At 43.6% G+C, this 19,120-nt stretch overlaps 2 protein-coding genes and 3 pseudogenes across 3 annotated transcripts; 4 read left to right on the forward strand and 1 right to left on the reverse strand.

Annotated features, from left to right (window-relative positions):
• The first annotated feature begins 6,784 nt into the window (after window positions 1-6,784).
• LOC119322088 (urease accessory protein F-like) lies at window positions 6,785-9,964 on the forward strand. 2 transcript variants are annotated; one of them, XR_005155403.1, is made up of 4 exons: window positions 6,785-6,967; window positions 7,240-8,057; window positions 8,473-9,755; window positions 9,838-9,964. XR_005155403.1 is itself a non-coding variant. In XM_037595588.1 (2 exons), exon 2 carries the CDS (start codon window positions 7,276-7,278, stop codon window positions 8,047-8,049), a length of 774 nt encoding a protein of 257 aa, XP_037451485.1. In that variant the 5' UTR covers window positions 6,785-6,967; window positions 7,240-7,275; the 3' UTR covers window positions 8,050-8,222. The 2 variants fall into 2 exon arrangements, 1 of the variants encoding a protein (XP_037451485.1); XM_037595588.1 differs by lacking the exons at window positions 8,473-9,755; window positions 9,838-9,964 and having other exon boundaries at window positions 7,240-8,222.
• LOC119321038 lies at window positions 9,594-10,410 on the forward strand (annotated as a pseudogene).
• Window positions 10,411-10,412: 2 nt separating this feature from the next.
• Window positions 10,413-12,729, forward strand: LOC119321039 (annotated as a pseudogene).
• A 1,731-nt stretch (window positions 12,730-14,460) lies between these two features.
• LOC119321040 lies at window positions 14,461-15,188 on the forward strand (annotated as a pseudogene).
• Window positions 15,189-16,696: 1,508 nt separating this feature from the next.
• On the reverse strand, window positions 16,697-18,728 carry LOC119322087 (4-hydroxyphenylpyruvate dioxygenase-like). The gene is made up of 2 exons (XM_037595587.1): window positions 17,551-18,728; window positions 16,697-17,150 (listed from the first exon to the last, which is right to left on the reverse strand). Exons 1-2 carry the CDS (start codon window positions 18,672-18,674, stop codon window positions 16,964-16,966), a joined length of 1,311 nt encoding a protein of 436 aa, XP_037451484.1. The 5' UTR covers window positions 18,675-18,728; the 3' UTR covers window positions 16,697-16,963.
• Window positions 18,729-19,120: the final 392 nt, after the last annotated feature.

A 19,120-nucleotide genomic window follows, 5' to 3' on the forward strand; every position in this document is an offset into this window, starting at 1 on the left:
ACATCTTCATAGCACCAACTCCTCTCAAACCATAGTTCATCTCTTGCGTTCAATCTTTGTACCAAAACTATAGATTAGTGCCCGTGGGTGACTAGTAGTGTTGATTACATCTTGTAGTTGATTACTATATGGTTTATTTGGTGGAAGTTATATGTTCAGATCCATTATGATATTCAATACCCCTCTGATCTTGAGCATGTTTATCATTTGTGAGTAGTTACTTTCGTTCTTGAGGTCACGGGAGAAATCATGTTGCAAGTAATCATGTGAACTTGATATGTTTCGATATTTTGATGGTATGTATGTTGCCATTCTCTTAGTGGTGTCATGTGAATGTCGACTACATGACACTTCACCATATTTGGGTCTAAGGAAATGCATTGTGGAGTAGTTATTAGATCGTGGGCTGCGAGAGTGACAGAAGCTTAAACCCCACTTTATGCGCTATTCTGTAAGGGACCGATTGGATCCAAAAGTTTAATGCTATGGTTAGAATTTATTCTTAATATTTTCCTCGTAGTTGCGGATGCTTGCGAGAGGGTTAACCATAAGTAGGAGGTTTGTTCAAGTAAGAACAGCACCTAAGCATTGTCCCACCCACATATCAAATTATCAAAGTACCGAACACGGATTAAGCCAACATGATGAAAGTGACTAGATGAAATTCCCGTGTACCCTCGAGAACACTTTGCTTATCATAAGAAACCGTTTGGGCCTGTCCTTTGCCTCAAAAGGATTGGGCTACCTTGCTGCACTTTTGTTACTACTATTGTTACTTGCTCGTTACAAATTATCTTGCTACCAAACTACTCCGCTACTTACAATTTTAGCACTTGCAGACATTACCTTGCTGAAAACCACTTGTCATTTCCTTCTGCTCCTCGTTGGGTTCAACACTCTTATTTATCGAAAAGGGCTACAATTGACCCCATATACTTGTGGGTCATCAGCAATACTGGAGAAATTGCCTTAGCAAAGGAATCCAGATTTCACACAAAGACCAAACACATCAAGAGACGCTTCAACTCTATCCGTGATCTAGTCAAGGAGGGAGACATAGAGATTTGCAAAATACATACGGATCTGAATGTGGCAGACCCGTTGACTAAGCCTCTTCCATGAGCAAAACATGATCAGCACCAAGACTCCATGGGTGTTAGAATCATTACAATGTAATCTAGATTAATTACTCTAGTGCAAGTGGGAGACTGAAGGAGATATGCCCTAGAGGCAATAATAAAGTTTTTGTTTTATATTTCCTTATTCATGATAAATGTTTATTATTCATGCTAGAATTGTATCAACCGGAAACTTGATACATGTGTGGATACATAGACAAAACACTGTGTCCCTAGTGTGCCTATACTTGACTAGATCGTTAATCAAAGATGGTTAAGTTTCCTAGCCATAGACATGTGTTGTCATTTGATGAACGGGATCACATCATTAGGAGAATGATGTGATGGACAAGACCCATCCGTTAGCTTAGCATAATGATCGTTCAGTTTTATTGCTACTGCTTTCTTCATGTCAAATACATATTCCTCCGACTATGACATTATGTAACTCCCGGATACCGGAGGAATGCCTTGTGTGCTATCAAACGTCACAACGTAACTGAGTGATTATAAAGATGCTCTACAGGTATCTCCGAAGGTGTTTGTTGGGTTGGCATAGATCGAGATTAGGATTTTTCACTCCGAGTATCGAAGAGGTATCTTTGGGCCTTCTCGGTAATGCACATCATAAGAAGCCTTGCAAGCAATGTGACTAATGAGTTAGTTATGGGATGATGCATTACAGAACGAGTAAAGAGACTTGCCAGTAATGAGATTGAACTAGGTATGAAGATACCGACGATCGAATCTCGGGCAAGTAACATACCGATGACAAAGGGAATAACATATGTTGTCATAACGGTTTGACCGATAAAGATCTTCGTAGAATATGTAGGAACCAATATGAGCATCCAGGTTCCGCTGTTGGTTATTGTCCGGAGAAGCGTCTCGGTCATGTCTACATAGTTCTCGAATCCATAGGGTCCGCACGCTTAACGTTCGATGATGATTTTGTATTATATGAGTTATGTGATTTAATGACCAAATGTTGTTCAGAGTCCCGGATGAGATCACGGACATGACGAGGAGTCTCGAAATAGTCGAGAGGTAAATATTGATATATTGGATGATAGTATTCAGACACCTGAAGTGTTCCGGAATGCATCGGGTACATATCGGAGTACCGAGGGGGTTACCGAAACCCCCCGGGGGAAGATATGGGCCATATGGGCCATAGGAGGGGAGCACACTAGCCCACAAGGAGGCTGACTTGGACTAGGAGCCCAAGTAGGATTCCTCCTACTTGGGCGCGCCTAGGGCTGCCTCTCTCCCCCTCCCTCCTTTAATACGTGGAGAGGGGGCGCCTAGAACACACATCAACTATTCCTAGCCCTGTGCGGCGCCCCCCTCCATAGTTTACGCCTCCGATCATATTCACGTAGTGCTTAGGCGAAGCCCTGCGCGGATCACTTCACCATCACCGTCACCACGACGTTGTGCTGACGCAACTCTCCATCGACACTTTGCTGGATCAAGAGTTCGAGGGATGTCATCGAGCTGAATGTGTGTAGAACTCGGAGGTATCGTACATTCGGTGCTTGATCGGTCGGAACGAGAAGAAGTTCGACTACATCAACCACGTTAACAAACGCTTCCGCTTTCGGACTACGAGCGTACGTGGACACACTCTCCCCCTCTCGTTGCTATGCATCTCCTAGATAGATCTTGCGTGAACGTAGGAATTTTTTGAAATTGCATGCTACGTTTCTCGACAGAGACATCATCAACAACTATCAAGTACCTACGCATAAACTTTCACCTCCTTGCATTTACATTATTTGCCTTTGCCTCTCGTTTTTATCTCCCTCACTTCTAAAACGTTTTATCAAAAACACACACGAATGTTTTACTTTGTTGCTTTGCTTGTTTGTTTGCCATAATTGTGTGTTTATTGAAAATCAGAAAACAAAAAGCTTATGGATCCTCATCCACTTGTTAATCTTTAAAAAAATCTAATTATGATGAACCAATTGCTAGTGAGTTGAGTGCACTAGATTATATTTATGAAGTTTTGCTTGAAATTCATGAATCTGAAAATTGTGATGAAGTGTTAAAAGAAGAAATTTATAAAGTGATTCACGATAGCTCATTGAATGGAAAACATGCTTGCAATGAGGTTATTATAAATTCTATTAGTGTCCATTGTGTTAATAATATGCAAAACCCCAAGCTTGGGGATGTTTATTTTGCTATGTCCACTACTTATTGTAATGATCATGATTGGGGTGATTCTTCTCATAATCTTGAAAATTTATTTAAGCCTCATGATGAATATGATATTGATAATAGTGTTTGCAATAATATTGAAAATGGGTTTGGAAGAGTTCCAACTTAAGGTAATAGCGATCCCACAACTTTGGATAATGATCAATCCTATGTTTTTTTATAAAAGTGGGCTTGGGGAGGTCATGACTTTATTTGATGATAATCCCACTATTTTGAAAGAGTGTCAACTTTGCATGTATGTGGATCATGTAGAGAATAGATGACGTGATAGCTATATTGTTGAATTTGAATATGATCCTACATGTACTTATTACGAGAGAGGGAAATATGGTTGTAGAAATTTCATGTTACTAAATTACCTCTCTTCATGTTGAGATTGTCAATGTTTTATTTCTCTTATTTGCATATGCTAGATATTTCTTGTCTTGGTAATTTGTTTGCATATAAAATGACTATGCATAGGAAGTATGTTGGACTTAAATTTGTTTTTCACATACTATATGATGATTCCTTTGTGCTTCAATTCTTGTCTTTCATGTAAGCATTATTAAAATTATTAATGCCTAGCTAAAAGGCTTTAAAGAAAAGCGTTTGTTGGTAGACCATCCAATTTTTTTCTTTTCTAAATTTATGGGTTCACACAATTTATGCTACTGTTATGATTGTGATTTTATGTTTTAATTAGTGTTTGTGCCAAGTAAAGCCTTTAGGATGGTTTGGGTGATAGTTGACTTGATTTTGTTGAAAAACAGAAACTTTTGCGCCTAGTTCTACAATTTTGGAAATTCATAGGAATGTGCTTTTGCTCTGCATTTTCTTACACTTAATTGATATACAAATTTCCCATGTTGTCCTAATTTTTCAGAATTTTTGAAGTTACAGAAGCATGGTCAAAGTTTAGATTGAATTAGGCTTTGCACCAATTGCTGGACAGGGGACATTCGGAGGAGCGCTGGGATGCACCACCGTAAAGAGCTTCGATCAGCGGAGCCCCCAAAAGCCAAAACCCTAACGCTACTTAGGTAAGCGGGGGTGGATGGATCAGATCAACGCTTGCAGGGGCTATATCCCGCCTGTACCGATTCCTTATAGGAATTACCTACGGGCAAGCTAGTCGGGCTGGCCCATTACGGGTCTCGCTAGCTTGTGTTACTGTAGTCGCTGTTGAGCTCCGGTTTTTCCTTGTTTTGCTTTTGTATGTTTATGGTTTTTCCTTGAGTTTTCTTTTTTTTTCTTCGTTATAATTTGGTTCATTTGTTTTTTCACTATTTTTTTGGGTTTCTTTCCTTTTTTCATTATACTTTGGTTTATTTGTTTCTTCTTGATTTTTCTTTTGCTTTTTTTCTTCGTTGAGAGACTTGGTTTTCCTTTTGTTTCTTTGTTGGGTTTTTTACTTTTTCCAACTCATCTCTACTGGGAATCAGTTTCTTCGTTTTCTTTTTCTTTTTCTCCGTTTGCTTGTTTCCTTTCCTTTTATGTTTTTCGTGGTTTTTTATCAATTTTATTTTTTGAACTCATGTTTGGACAATGTACATTTTTATAGGACACATGAATTTTTTTGATACACGTTGAGCATTTTTCAAATATGAAGCATTTTTGTTTTAAAAAATACATGTTTTGAACACTTTTTCAATTTCACGGTAACCTTCTCCAAATGCAGTTGTACATTTTTTCTGAACTATGCATTTAAAAAAATTATAAACCTTTTTTGAAACTTTTAAACATGATTACATTTTTTTACAATGTAAAAACTTTTTTCGCACACATGATTAACATTTTTCATACATATGATTAACATATTCTACTTTTTTGTTTGACTTTTTTACATTTTTTTGTGCATGAAAAACATTTTCCACACACATGAATAACATTTTCCATACAAATGATTAACATGTTCTACATTTTTTGTGTGCATGAGTAACATTTTTCATACACATGACTACCATTTTCCTCACAGATGAATAACATTTTTCATACAAATAATTAACATTTTCTATTTTTGTGTTCACTCTTGGACATGTTTTGCGTGCATGAAAAATATTTTTCATACGCATGATTTACATTTTCCGTACACAGGACTCATTTTTATTTGATTTACACAAATATTTTTTTATAATGTATAAACATTTTTCGTACACATGATTAACTTGTTTTACTTTTTTGTTTCACGTTTATAAATTTTCATAGTGCATCAAAAACATTTTGTATACAAATTAATATTTTGAAGTTTTAATCTAAATTTGTTTTTTAATATACATATTTATAATATTTCGAAATATAAATAAATCAAAAAAACGAAAACAAAAAGTGAATAAAAAGTGAAAGACAAACAAAACGAAAAAGTAGCCAGCAGGCGAGCCGTGGCTACTGGGCCGGTGCAATCCGTGTGCCCCTGCAGGGCTCGCAGCAGGCAGCACATAGCCGCGCCCAATCGACCGAAATCATTAATTAATTAAGGAGTACTTGTTTCAAAGATCACTTCTACCTCCTCAGATTGCGAAAAATGGCGCATTACATACACGTCACTTGTCGCAATCAAGGAGTTTTTTTTCGTATATCCGTTTATTTAAAATATTTTATCTCTTAAATCGTGCGTCCAAATCTCAAACTGTTTTCAACATTCGATTTCCCGCGTCGAAATTTTCAAAATTAAATCCTATATTGATAGGTTTGACAAACTTTTTTTTCATAAAAAACGAACGGAGAAACCGAAACCGGAGCACTTCTTTCCCTGTCAAAAAGAGGCACGGCCGTGCCTCTCGCGAAAGCACAACCGTGCCTCTCGCGGAAGAAAAAATAAATGAAAAATGCGTTTTTTTTCGTTTTCGAGAGGCACGGCCATGGAGGAAAAAACAGAAGACATGTTTTTTTTGAGAGGCACGGCTGTGTCTCTCGCGAAAGAAAAAAAAGAAAAAATGCATTTTTTTTTTGTTTTCGAGAGGCATGGCTTAGCAGTGCCTCTCGCGAAAACACAACTGTGCTTCTCATGAAAGCAAAACCGTGCCTCTAACAAAAGGAAAAAAAATAAAAAATGTATTTTTTTCCGTTTCCGAGAGACACGACCGTGCCTCTCACAAAAAAAATTAAAAAAATTATTTTGGTCCAAAAGCTAAGGTAGACCGATGGAAGACCAAAAAATAATAAAAAAAGTTTAAAAAGTCGAAAACGCGTGTGAAAAAATAAAAAGACAAAATTCAAAAGAAATGTCCAGCGCGAGACGTCGCGGCGGCTGAGTGCATGCCATTCAAATGATCATTGGAAGGCTCCCAAAGGAGTGCTCGCCAACTAGTCGCTCTCACTCATCAGGAAAAAAAACTATTTGCTCTCACGATCGACGGCTCGCTGGTGCTGCGTACAGGTGGGGATGGGCGGAGAAGTTTAGCAGCCGTGGGCCAAATCTTGATATGGACGCAAATACAAACGAAACAGAAGGCCCATGAAAGTTCCTCCTCTTCTCGTTGACCCCTAGCCCCTCTCTCTCAAACTGCCTCATCCACCTCCACCGAAGCGATCGCCGAGTGTTCGACGAGTGCCTGCGCGGAGCGGCGTCAATGGGTTCATCGCCGCAAGCGTAAAGCTACCCGCCTCGCGGTGTTCGTTCCCCGGCGCATCGACGCTGAAAGGTATGCGCCTAATTCCGCTCCCCTCTTCAATTCTGTAGGCCAAACACCCAGCGTTCCAGCGTTTGATCGACGCCCTCGGCGTGTTCGGCAGAATGCCAGTCCGGGAGCTTCATCTTGTTTGGACCTTTGAACGGCTAGTTTGAAGAATTCATCGCACGTGAGATGGAAAGAATCAGGACCGGATGATATTTTTGCGTGTAAAATTTCCTGCGTTTTGGGGATCTTATGCTGTTCTCTATGGTTGACAAGAGTTTGCTCTTCTCATTTCTCAGCACTGAAGATTGGTCCATCGACTCATCTTGACACTAATGGACCGGGAACACTCGGCTTTGAAGAAAATGAGATTGGAGGACGCAGAGGATTCTGCGATCAGTCAAGTGCCTGCCACGGCGTCGAGCATGCATCAGCAATTGTTCTGGAGCCAGTGGCAGCTACTGGACTCCATTCTCCCCACGGGCGGTTTCGCACACTCCTACGGCCTGGAAGCTGCTATGCAATCGCGCATAGTGAACAACCAGGAAGACCTGAGGCTGTTCCTCATCCAGGTCTTGGACAACATTGGAAGCCTGCTGCTTCCATTCGTCTACTGCGCCAGTAGGTCTCCTGAGGCTGCAGCGTGGGTTAAGCTAGATCAGCTGCTGGACGCTACACTGACAAATGAGGTCGGCAGGAAGGCGTCCACGTCGCAAGGCTCGGCTCTGTTGAGGGTGGCCGCGTCTGTCTTCACTGAGATCCAGCCGCTGCAGGATCTCCGACGGACATTTCTCGGTTCCATGAGTGTGTCGTTACACCATGCACCGATATTCGGGTTGATATGTGGGCTGGTTGGATTTGACAGCGAGACAACGCAGCGTGCTTACATGTTTGTGGCAATGAGGGATGTGATCTCCGCCGCGACGAGGCTCAATTTGATCGGACCGCTTGCTGCTTCGGTTCTGCAGCACCAGGTTGCGCCAGATGCCGAGAAGATGCTGCAAAAGTGGAAGGACCGTGATGTCTCTGAAGCATCACAGACTGCGCCGCTGCTTGACGCGTTGCAAGGCTGCCATGCTTACATGTTCTCTAGGCTGTTTTGCTCCTAACAGGCGAGGTTCACTTCCATATCTTTCCATCTCTTTCGTTGTACAATGTCTCCAAGCATACACAACAGAGGCTCAACTTCATGATACATGTACCATTTGTGCTTTTGTATTATTCTGATGTATTGAAACATATCTCCTTATTTCCTGAGAAAATAAATTAACTGGTTCATAGAGAGATGTATGTTACTCTGTATAAAGCATCTTTTATAACATGGCATATGGTTGATCGATGACTTTGTGCACTGCAATTGAACATTCACTTGAGTGCTGCCTCCTAACAAGGACATGATAAGCAATTGAGCAGTTTATTCAATTATCCTGTAACAAGGAGATGTTTAAATAGACCAGACATTTCCCAGGTCCATGATACACCCAGTTATATGTCTGGATAACCTTATTCTGATATTCCTCTGCTTCTTTCAGGTTGCTGAATGCAATTTGGTATAGTTCTGCTCATGGTTTTACCTTAGAGAAGTACAGGACCCCTGGCTTTCCTAAACAACAATGGCATCAGAATATTACAAGCATCCTGAGGATAGATGCCCAGTATGATTTTTTATTTTACTTGCAAGCAAGATTGTACAAAAATGCCAATAGTACATTATGTTCATGTGTGACGCCTCTCTGCCATGTGCCATCTATTACACTCGTCATACATATGATACATCTGTCTTCGGCTTCACCAATTATGACATTGATATAATTATGCATTGCATATTACAAAGAACATTGCTTTCTTTTGCTCCATGATCCGAAGTACTGGATCTGTTGCTCCAGCTCCAGATTCTATGCTAAGTGCAACAGCAGAATGCTTGGCTTCAACGGATTTTTCATGCTCAACAGATCTGAACAGCTCGGAGAAGTTGCCCTTGCCAATCCTGCCACAGCCACCCTTCTGGTACTCTTGCCCGGTCCCGTCCTTCCCCATGCACCCGATCCTTTTGGATCATCTTCATAACAAGGTTGGCCTGAACATAGTAGCTGATGCAGTTAGATTTTGAATCACAAAGAGTAGATAAAAGATAGCAAAAATGCAGTCTGAAGTCAGTAGGGCACTGAACCTCAAGTTACTGAATTATGGCATAAATACTAGTACTATATTATATGCTAAACCAAAACATTTGCAAACAACTGTGTATAGCTCTATGCTAAAATACAGTACACCATGACCATGCCACGAATTGTGAAGTTGGATATGTTGGCCCTATGCAAGCAGCTTTATTCCCCTTTAAAGCTGTCATGATTTTCATAAAGATGCATCATGTATGGATGCGCTAAAAAGAGTTTCAGTTGGATTCACAGCATTCAGTATAACCAAGGTTTGATACCTTTATGCACCTTACACATACACCATGTGATGTAGAACTCAAAATCGTTTCGTCTTTATTTTACTGGCAAGGAAGATTGTACAACAACAATGCCAACAGTACATTTTGTTCATGTGTGAGCCCTTCTTACATCTGTTACACTCATGATACATAACACGGATATAATTGCACGTCGCATATCACAAACAACATTGTTTTCTTTTGCTCCATGAGACCATGATACAAAGTACTGGATCAGCTTCTCCAGCTTCAGCTTCTATCCTATGATCCCTGAAGTGCAGCAGATTGCTTGGCTTCAAGGGACTTCTCATAATCCTCAATGGACTTGAACATCTCGGAGAAGTTGCCTTTGCTGAACCCACCACAGCCACCCTTCTGGTACTCTTCCCCTCTCTCATCCTTCTCCATGCACACGTTGGCCTGAACATAATAGTTGATGCAGTTAGATTTTGAATCACAGGGGGTAGAGCAAAGAAGCAGCTTGAATTTATTATCCAGGTCTTGGAGAACATTGGAAGCCTGCTGCTTCCATTCCTGTACTACGCCAGTAGGTTTCCTGATTCCGCGGGATGGATCAAGCTATATCAGCTACTAGATGCTACGTTGACGAACGAGGCCGGCAGGACATCGTCCACGTCGCAAGGCCCGGCTCTTTTGAGGGTGGCAGTGTCTTTCTTCACTGAGATTCAGTCGCTGCAGGATCTCCGAAGGACATTTCCCAGTTCCACGAGTGTGTCGTTTCACCATGCACCGATATTCGGGTTGATATGTGGGCTGGTTGGATTTGACAGTGAGACAGCGCAGCGTGCTTACATGTTTGTGACGATGAGGGATGCGATCTCCACAGCGACGAGGTTTAATTTGATCGGACCGCTTGCTGCTTCGGTGCTGCAGCACCAGGTTGTGCCAGATGCTGAGAAGATGCTGCAGAAGTGGAGGGACCATGATGTCTCTGAAGCATCAGACTGCGCTGCTGCTTGACGCATTGCAGGGCTGCCATGCCTACATGTTCTCTAGTCAGTTTTGCTCTTGACAATGAGGTTCGCTTCTATATCTTTTTATCTCTCTCGTTGTACAATATCTTGAAGCATACACAACAAAGGCCTCAACTTCATGATACATGTACGATTCATGCTTTCATATTATTCGGATGTAGGATGCCATTGAAACATATGCCTTTATTTTCTGAAAAAAATGGTTAACCGGTTCATACAAAAATGTATGTTACTCTGTTTATAAAGCATCTTTTTATAACATAGCGTGTGGTTGATCACTGATTTTGTGCACTGCAATTGAACATTCACTTGAGTGATGTCTCCTAACAAGGACATCATAAGCAATTGAGCAGTTTATTCAATTATCCTGCAACAAGGAGATGTTTAAATAGACAAGACATTTTGCAGGTCCATTTTGTGAACAACATGATGCATGATACGCCCAGTTATATGCCTGGATAATCTTATTCTGATATTCCTCTGCTTCTTTCAGGTTGCTGAATGCAATTTGGTGTAGTTCTCTGCTCATGGTTTTAACTCTGAGAAGTACAGGAAAAATGGCTCTTTCCAAAGAAAAATGGCACCAGAAGATTGCAATCATCCCGAGGACAGATGCCCAGTATGATTCTTTATTTTACTTGCAAGGAAGATTGTACAAAAATGCCAATAGTACAGCATGTTCATGTGTGAGCCCTCTCTACCGCATATCACAATTAAACATAGGATACATTGATATAGACATATAGTTGTGTGTGGCATATTACATAGAACATTGTTTTCTTTTGCTCCATGATACAAAGTATTGGATCTGTTGCTCCAGCTCCATATTCTATCCTGCGATGCAACAGCAGAATGTTTGGCTTCAAGGGATTGCTCATACATCTGTACAGCTCGGAGAAGTTGTTGCCCTTGCCAAACCCACGACAGTCAACCTTCTGGTACTCTTGGCTCTTGCCTGACCTCAGCCTTCTCCATGCACCCGATCCTTTGGATCATCTTCAACAACAAGCTGATGCAGTCTGAAGTCAGTAGGGCATTGAACCTCAAGTTACTGAATTATGGCTTAAATAGTTATCTGCTGAACCAAAACTTTTTCAAATAACTGTCTATGCTAGTATTGTACACCATGTCATTTGAAGTTTTTCAAATACCTTGGCCTTTTACTATGCAAGGAGCTTTACTCCCCTTAAAAGTTGTCACGGTCTCCATAAAGATGCATGATGCATGGATACGCCAAAAAAAGTTTCAAGTTGGATTCATGGCATTCACTGTCATATGGATTGTGTGGCCAAAACCAAGGTTTGATACCTTTATGCACCATACACACACACCATGTGGTGTAGAACTCAAATCGGTTCTTCCTTATTTATTTGCAAGCAAGATTGTACAGCAAAGCCAACAGTACATTTTGTTCATGTGTGAGCCCCCTCTGCCATTCATTACACTCATGATGCATATGTCTTCGGCTTCACCATGCGTCCCATATCACAAACAACACTGTTTTCTTTTGCTCCATGAGGCCATGATACAAAGTACTGGATGAGCTTCTCGAGACGCACTTCTATCCTATGATCCCTGAACTGCAGCAGATTGCTTGGCTTCAAGGGACTTCTCATAATCCTCAATGGACTTGAACAGCTCGGAGAAGTTGCCTTTGCCAAACCCTCCGAAGTCACCCTTCTGGTACTCTTCCCCTCTCTCGTCCTTCTCCATGCACCCGATCCTTTGGATCATCTCCAGGAACAACGTTGGCCTGAACATAATAGTTGATGCAGTTAGATTTGGAATCACAGGGAGTAGAGCAAAGAAGCGCTCGAATTTATTATCCAGGTCTTGGAGAACATTGGAAGCCTGCTGCTTCCATTTGTGTACTGCACCAGTAGGTCTCCTGATGCTGCGTCGTGGGTCAGGCAAGATCAGCTACTGGATGCTACGTTGACGAACAAGGTAGGCAGGAAGGCGTCCACATCGCAAGGCTCGGCTCTATTGAGGGTGGCAGCGTCCGTCTTCACTGAGATCCAGTCGCTGCAGGATCTCCGAAGGACATTTCTCGGTTCCACGAGCGTGTCGTTTCACCATGCACCGATGTGCGGGCTGGTTGGATTTGACAGCGAGACAACGCAGAGGGCTTACATGTTTGTGACAATGGGGGATGTGATCTCAGCGGCGGCGACGAGGTTCAATTTGATCGGACCACTTGCTGCATTGGTGCTGCAGCACCAGGTTGCGCAGATGCTGAGAAGATGCTGCAGAAGTGGAGGGACCGTGATGTCTCTGAAGCATCAGAAACTGCGCCACTGCTTTACACGTTTCAGGGATGCCATGCTTACATGTTCTCTAGGCTGTTTTGCTCCTGACAATGAGATTCGCTTCCATATCTTTCCGTCTCTCACGTTGTACAGTGTCTTCATGCATACACAACACAGGGCTCTAATTCATTCCTTGATATTATTTTCATGTAGGATGCCATTGAAACACGTATCCTTGTTTCCTGAAAAAAATCAGTTAACGGGTTCATAGAGAGATACATGTTACTCTGTATAAAGCATCTTTTATAACATGGAATATGATTGATCGATGACTTTGTGCAATGCAATTGAACATTCACATGATTGATGTCTCCTACAGTAACAAGGACATGATGAGCAACTGAGCAGTTGATTCCTGTAACAAGGAGATGTTAAAATAGATCAGAGATTTCACTGGTCCATTTTGTGAACAATACAATGCATGATACACCCGGTTATATGTCTAGATGACCTTGTTATGTTTTTCCTCTGCTTCTTTCAGGTTGCTGAATGCAATTTGGTGTACTTGTGCTAACAGTTTTACCCAGAGAAGTAGAGGACTGCTGGCTTTTCCTAAAAGAAAAATGGCATCAGAAGATTGCAAGCATCCCGATAACAGATGCCCAGTATGATTATTTATTATTCTTGCAAGCAAGATTTTACAACAATTTCAATAACCTAATAGTACATTATGTTCATGTGTGGGCCCACTCTTTACACTCATCATACATAGGATATATCTATCTTCAGCTTCATCAAATACAACAATTAGTACTGGATCTGCTGCTCCAGCTCCAGATTTTATCCTAGGGTGCACCCGCAGATTGCTTGGCTTCAAAGAATTTCTCATTCTCCTTAATACTCCTGGAACTCCTGCCCAATACTCCTGGAGTAGATCTCAACAGCTTGGAGAAGTTGCCCTTGCCAAACCGGCCGCAGCTACCATTCTGGAACTCCTGCCCAATATCGTCCTTCTCATTGCATTCGATCCTTTGATCATCTCTAAGAACAAGGTTGGCCTGAACATAGTATAATACCTGATGCAGCTAGATTTGGAATTTCAGAAAGTAGATAAACATACTAGCAAAGATTCTGTCCTAAGTCAGTAGGGCACTGAACCTCAAGTTACTGAATTATAGCATAAATACTAGTAGTACTATCTGCTGAACCAAAATAAAATAAAATCAAATAACTTTCTACTCCCTCCGTCCGGAAATACTTGTCATTGAAATGGATGTATCTAGATGTATTTTAGTTGTAGATACATCCATTTTCATCCATTTTGATGACAAGTATTTCCGGACGGAGGGAGTATTATACAATATGAAGTACACCAATGCCACGAATTGTGAAGTTGGATTCTTTGGCCTTTTACTATTCAAGGAGCTTTATTCCCCTTTAAGTTGTCACAATCTTCATAAAGATGCATCATGACCTTCACTATCATATGGCTCGTATGACCAAAACCAAAGTTTGATACCTTACACACGCACCATGTGATGTAGAACTCAAAATCGGTTCTTTATTTTATTTGCAAGCAAGATTGTACAACAATGCCAACAGTACATTTGTTACATGTGTGAGCCCCCTCTTCATCTGTTACACTCATCATACATAGGATACATCTGTCTTCAGCTTCACCAATTGTAACATTGACATAATTGTGGGTCACATCTTACAAACAACGTTGTTTTCTTCTGCTCCATGAGACCATGATACAAAGTACTGGATCAGCTTCTATCCTATGATCCCTGAACTGCAGCAGATTGTTTGACTTCAAGGGACTTTTCATAATCCTCAATGAACTTGAACAGCTTGGAGAAGTTGCCTCTGCCGAACCCGCCGCAGCCACCCTTCTGGTACTCTTCCCCTCTCTCGTCCTTCTCCCTGCACCCGATCATTTGGATCATTTCCAGGAACAACGTTGGCCTGAACATAATAGCTGATGCAGTTAGATTTTGAATCACGGGTAGTAGAGCAAAGAAGCAGCTTGAATTTATTATCGAGGTTTTGGAGAACATTGGAAGCCTGCTGCCTCCGTTCATGTCTGTGCCAGTAGGTCTCCTGACGCCGCGGCATGGGTCAGGCTATCTCAGCTGCTGGATGGTACGTTGACGAACGAGGTCGACAGGAAGGCGTCCACGTCGCAAAGCTTGGCTCTGTTGAGGGTGGCTGCATCTGTCTTCACTGAGATCCAGTCACTGCAGGATCTCCGAAGGACATTTCTAGGTTCCATGTGTGTCGTTTCACCATGCACCGATGTTTTGGTTGATATGCGGGCTTGCTGGATTTGACAGCGAGGCAACGCAGTGGGCTTACATTTTGTGACAATGAGGGATGTGATCTTGTTGGCGACGAGGGTCAATTTGATCGGACCACTTGCTTGCTTCGCTGCTGCAGCACCAGGCTGCGCCAGATGCTGAGAAGATGCGGCAGAAGTGGAGGGACCGTGATGTCTCTGAAGCATACTGCTTGATGCGCTGCAGGACTGCCATGCTTACATGTTCTCTACGCTGTTTTGCTCCTGACTATGAGGTTCGCTTCCATATCTTCCCGTCTCTCACGCTGTACAATTTCTTCAAGCATACACAACAGAGGGCTCAAATTCATGCTACATGTATGATTCATGCTTCCATATTATTCTGATGTAGTATGCCATTGAAACGTATATGCTTATTCCCTGAAAAAAATAAGTTAACCGGTTCCTAGAGAGATGTATGTTACTCTGTATAAAGCATCTTTTATAACATGGTAGTATATAATTGATCGATGACTTTGTACACTACAATTGAACATTCACTTGAGTGCTGTCTCCTAACAAGGACATGAGTAATTGAGCAGTTTATTCAATTATCCTATAACAAGGTGTTTGTTTAAATAGACCAGACATTTTGCAGGTCCATTCTGTGAACAACATGATGCATGATACACCGAGTTATATGCCTGGATAACCTTATTGCGATATTCCTCTGCTTCTTTCAGGTTGCTGAATGCAATTTGGTGTAGTTCTCTGCTCACGGTTTTAACTCAGAGAAGTACAGGACAAATGGCTCTTTCCAAAGAAAAATGGCACCAGAAGATTGCGAGCATCCCGGACAGACGCCCAGATTGTACATAAATGCCAATAGTACATTATGTTCATGTGTGAGCCCTCTCTACCACCTATCACACTCATCATACATAGGATACATTGATATAGTTGTGGGTCGCATATTACATGGAACACCGTTTCCTTTTGCTCCATGATACAAAGTGCTGGATCTGTTGCTCCAGCTCCAGATTCTATCCTAGGATGCAACGGGAGAATGCTTGGCTTCAAGGGATTGCTCATACTCCTGAATAGTAGATCTGAACAGTTCGGAGAAGTTGCCCTTGCCATTCCTGCCGCAGTCACCCTTCTGGTACTCTTGCCCTGTCCCGTCCTTCTCCAGGCACCCGATCCTTTGGATCATCTCCATAACAAGGTTGGTCTGTACATAGTAGCTGATGCAGTTAGATTTGAAATCACAGAGAGTAGATAAAGATAGCACAGATGCAGACTGAAGTCAGTAGGGCACTGAATCTCAAGTTACTTGAATCATGGCATAACTACTATCTGCTGAACCAAAACTTGAACCTCAAGTACACCATGCCATGAATTGTGAAGTTGGATACCTTGGCCTTTGCCTATGCAAGGAGCTTTATCCCCCTTTAAAGCTGCCCCGATCTTCATAAAGATGCATCATGCATTGCTGTACTAAAAAGAGTTTCAGTTGGATACAGATGCACCATGTGATGTACTCCCAAAGTTCGGAATTACTTGTCACAAAAATGAATAGAAATGGATGTACCTACAACTAAGATACATCTAGATACATTCATTTCTTAGGCCCTGTTTGGCTTACCTCCGCTCCACAGCTCCACTCCTGTAGCGGGTGGAGTCACAGTGAGAAAACACGGAGCGGCTGTTTCGTGGCTCCACAGCTCCCGCTATTTCGCGGAACAGGTGGGATTCCGAACAGGGCCTTAACGAGTAATTCCGAACGGATGGAGGGAGTAGAACTCAAAATCGGTTCTTCTTTATTTTACTTGCAAGCAAGATTGTACAACAATGCCAACAGTACATTTTGTTCATGTGTGAGCCCCCTCTCTACCATCTATTACACCCAACATACATAGGATACATCTGTCTTCAGCTTCACCAATTATAACATCGGATATAATTGTGCGTCGCATATTACAATGAACATTGTTTCTTTTGCTCCATGAGACCATGATAAAAAGCACTGGATCAGCTTCTCCGGCTCCAATTCCAGCTTCTATCCTATGATGCCTGAACTGCAGCAGATTGCTTGGCTTCAAGGGATTTCTCATAATCCTCAATGGACTTGAACAGCTCGGAGAAGTTGCCTTTGCCAAACCCGCCGCAGCCACCCTTCTGGTACTCTTCCCCTCTCTCGTCCTTCTCCATGCACCCGATCCTTTGGATCATCTCCAGGAACAGCGTTGGCCTGAACATAATAGCTGATGCAGTTAGATTTGGAAGCACAGGGAGTAGAGCAAAGATGCAGCCAGAATTTATTAGAGCACCGAACCTGACATTACTGAATTATAGCATAAATAATACTACCTCCTGGATCTAATCTTGCGCCTATGGCGTGAATTGGGAATATACGTGGGCTTTTCTCTGTGCACAGGGAGCTTCATTCCCCTTTTAGCTGTGGCAATCTTCATAAAGGTGCATCATTCATGGATTTGTACTAAAATACTTCCAATAGGATCATAGCACTCACTATCGTATGGCTCAGCTCTCTACCCTAACCTCAAGTTTTGACACTTCTCTGCAGCATTACAAAGTACTACTGTACTACAGTAGAACTCAAAATCAAATTGGAAAGATTGTGTTTTTACCTGTCCCCCACTGGCTTGGTGAAGATTTGGAGCAACACCCCTTGGTCGTCCCTGTCGACGAGCACCCCCAGCTCCTGGCATTCCTTGATCTGCGCCTCCGAGAGCACATCCCCCGCGATGCGCCGCACGCCTTCATAGTACTTCGGCAGCGGGGGTGGCAGGAAGTCGAAGCCGCCCATGGCGGAGCGCGCACGCATCTCCCTGAGCGTCCTGAGCACGTCGCTGCTGGCCACCGCGATGTGCTGCACGCCCGGGCCACCGTGGTGTTCCAGGAACGTCTGTATCTGGCTCCGGCGCTTGGTGCCGTGCACCGGCTCGTTGAGCGGCAGCAGCACGCCCTCGGAGTTGTTGGCGAGCACCATCGAGTTGAGCCCGCTCTCGGCCGTGCCCACGTCCTCCGTCGTGAACTCGGCGAACTCGTGGAACCCCGCGAACCCGGCGACGTATGCGGCGGCGGGGGCAAGCTCCGGGACGTTGCCGACGACGTGGTCGAACCGCGTCAGGCCGTAGTCCACGGCATCCGGGTTGCTCACGCCCTCGAACCCCGGCAAGAAGGGCACGTCCGTGTCATCCGGGTGACTGACGAAGCGGAGCACGACGTCGCCGTAGAGCTCGACCTCCGCGAAGCCGAAGCCGCGGCCGAGGTCCACGGGGCTGAAGGCCGGGCGCGCGCCTCCGTCGACGCTGGCGCGGAAGGCCTCTGCGGCGTCTGCGACGCGCAGTGCTATGGAGCGCACTGCGAGCCCGTGGTCCGCGGAGAACCGGCGCGCGGCGTCGGCGGAGAAGGAGGGCAGGGAGGCGGTGGCGGCGTCGCAGCCGTTCGCGTAGGGCGCGGTGAAGAGGAAGGCGAGGTTGCCCGAGCGGAGCAGCTGGGAGGCGTGCACGGAGTTCCCCGTGGAGAGGTCGGACCTGGCGGCGAGCGGCGCGCCGAGCGCGAAGGCGAAGCGGCCGGCGGCGGAGGCGGCGTCCGCGCACCAGAACTCGACGTGGTGGAAGGCGAGCGTGTGGAAGCGGTCGCTCCGCGGGTTGAAGCGGACCATTCTACGTGGCCGTGCATGCTCCGGCGTCACCGCGGCGGCGGCGGCGGCGCCGGTAGCTGCCGGGGTGGTGGGGGTGGGCGGCATGGTGTGTGTTCGCTTCTTGGTCGCGTGTGGTAGTGGCTCCGGGTTATCAGTTACGGGAGAGAAGTGGGGGTAATAAAGGGAGGAGATGGCGCCACGTGGGCTTTGGGGTTTAGTGGTGGCGGGTGGGATTTGTCTTTTGGCGTTTGGTGGTGTGGGGGCTCGAGCTAGTGTGATGGAGGTGATGCGTTTGCTGACTGGCCTAGGGTAAGGTACAGCTAAGTACAGCAAAAATATTATTATTTCCAAAAAAAAGTACAGCTAGAAATATGGTGAGGTTCATATTCTCTTGGTTCGTACTACCTCTGCGCGGGTTTATTAGTCCCCATCAAATTTCGGGTCAAAGTTTGACCATATATTTGATTAGTAAAATGTTAATGCATGTTATTAAAAATTATATTATTAAACTTGTATTTGAATGTAGTTTTGAGTGAAATTATTTTTGCTAC

This window comes from Triticum dicoccoides, chromosome 6B (genome assembly GCF_002162155.2).
Source record: "Triticum dicoccoides isolate Atlit2015 ecotype Zavitan chromosome 6B, WEW_v2.0, whole genome shotgun sequence".
Taxonomy (NCBI): domain Eukaryota; kingdom Viridiplantae; phylum Streptophyta; class Magnoliopsida; order Poales; family Poaceae; genus Triticum; species Triticum dicoccoides.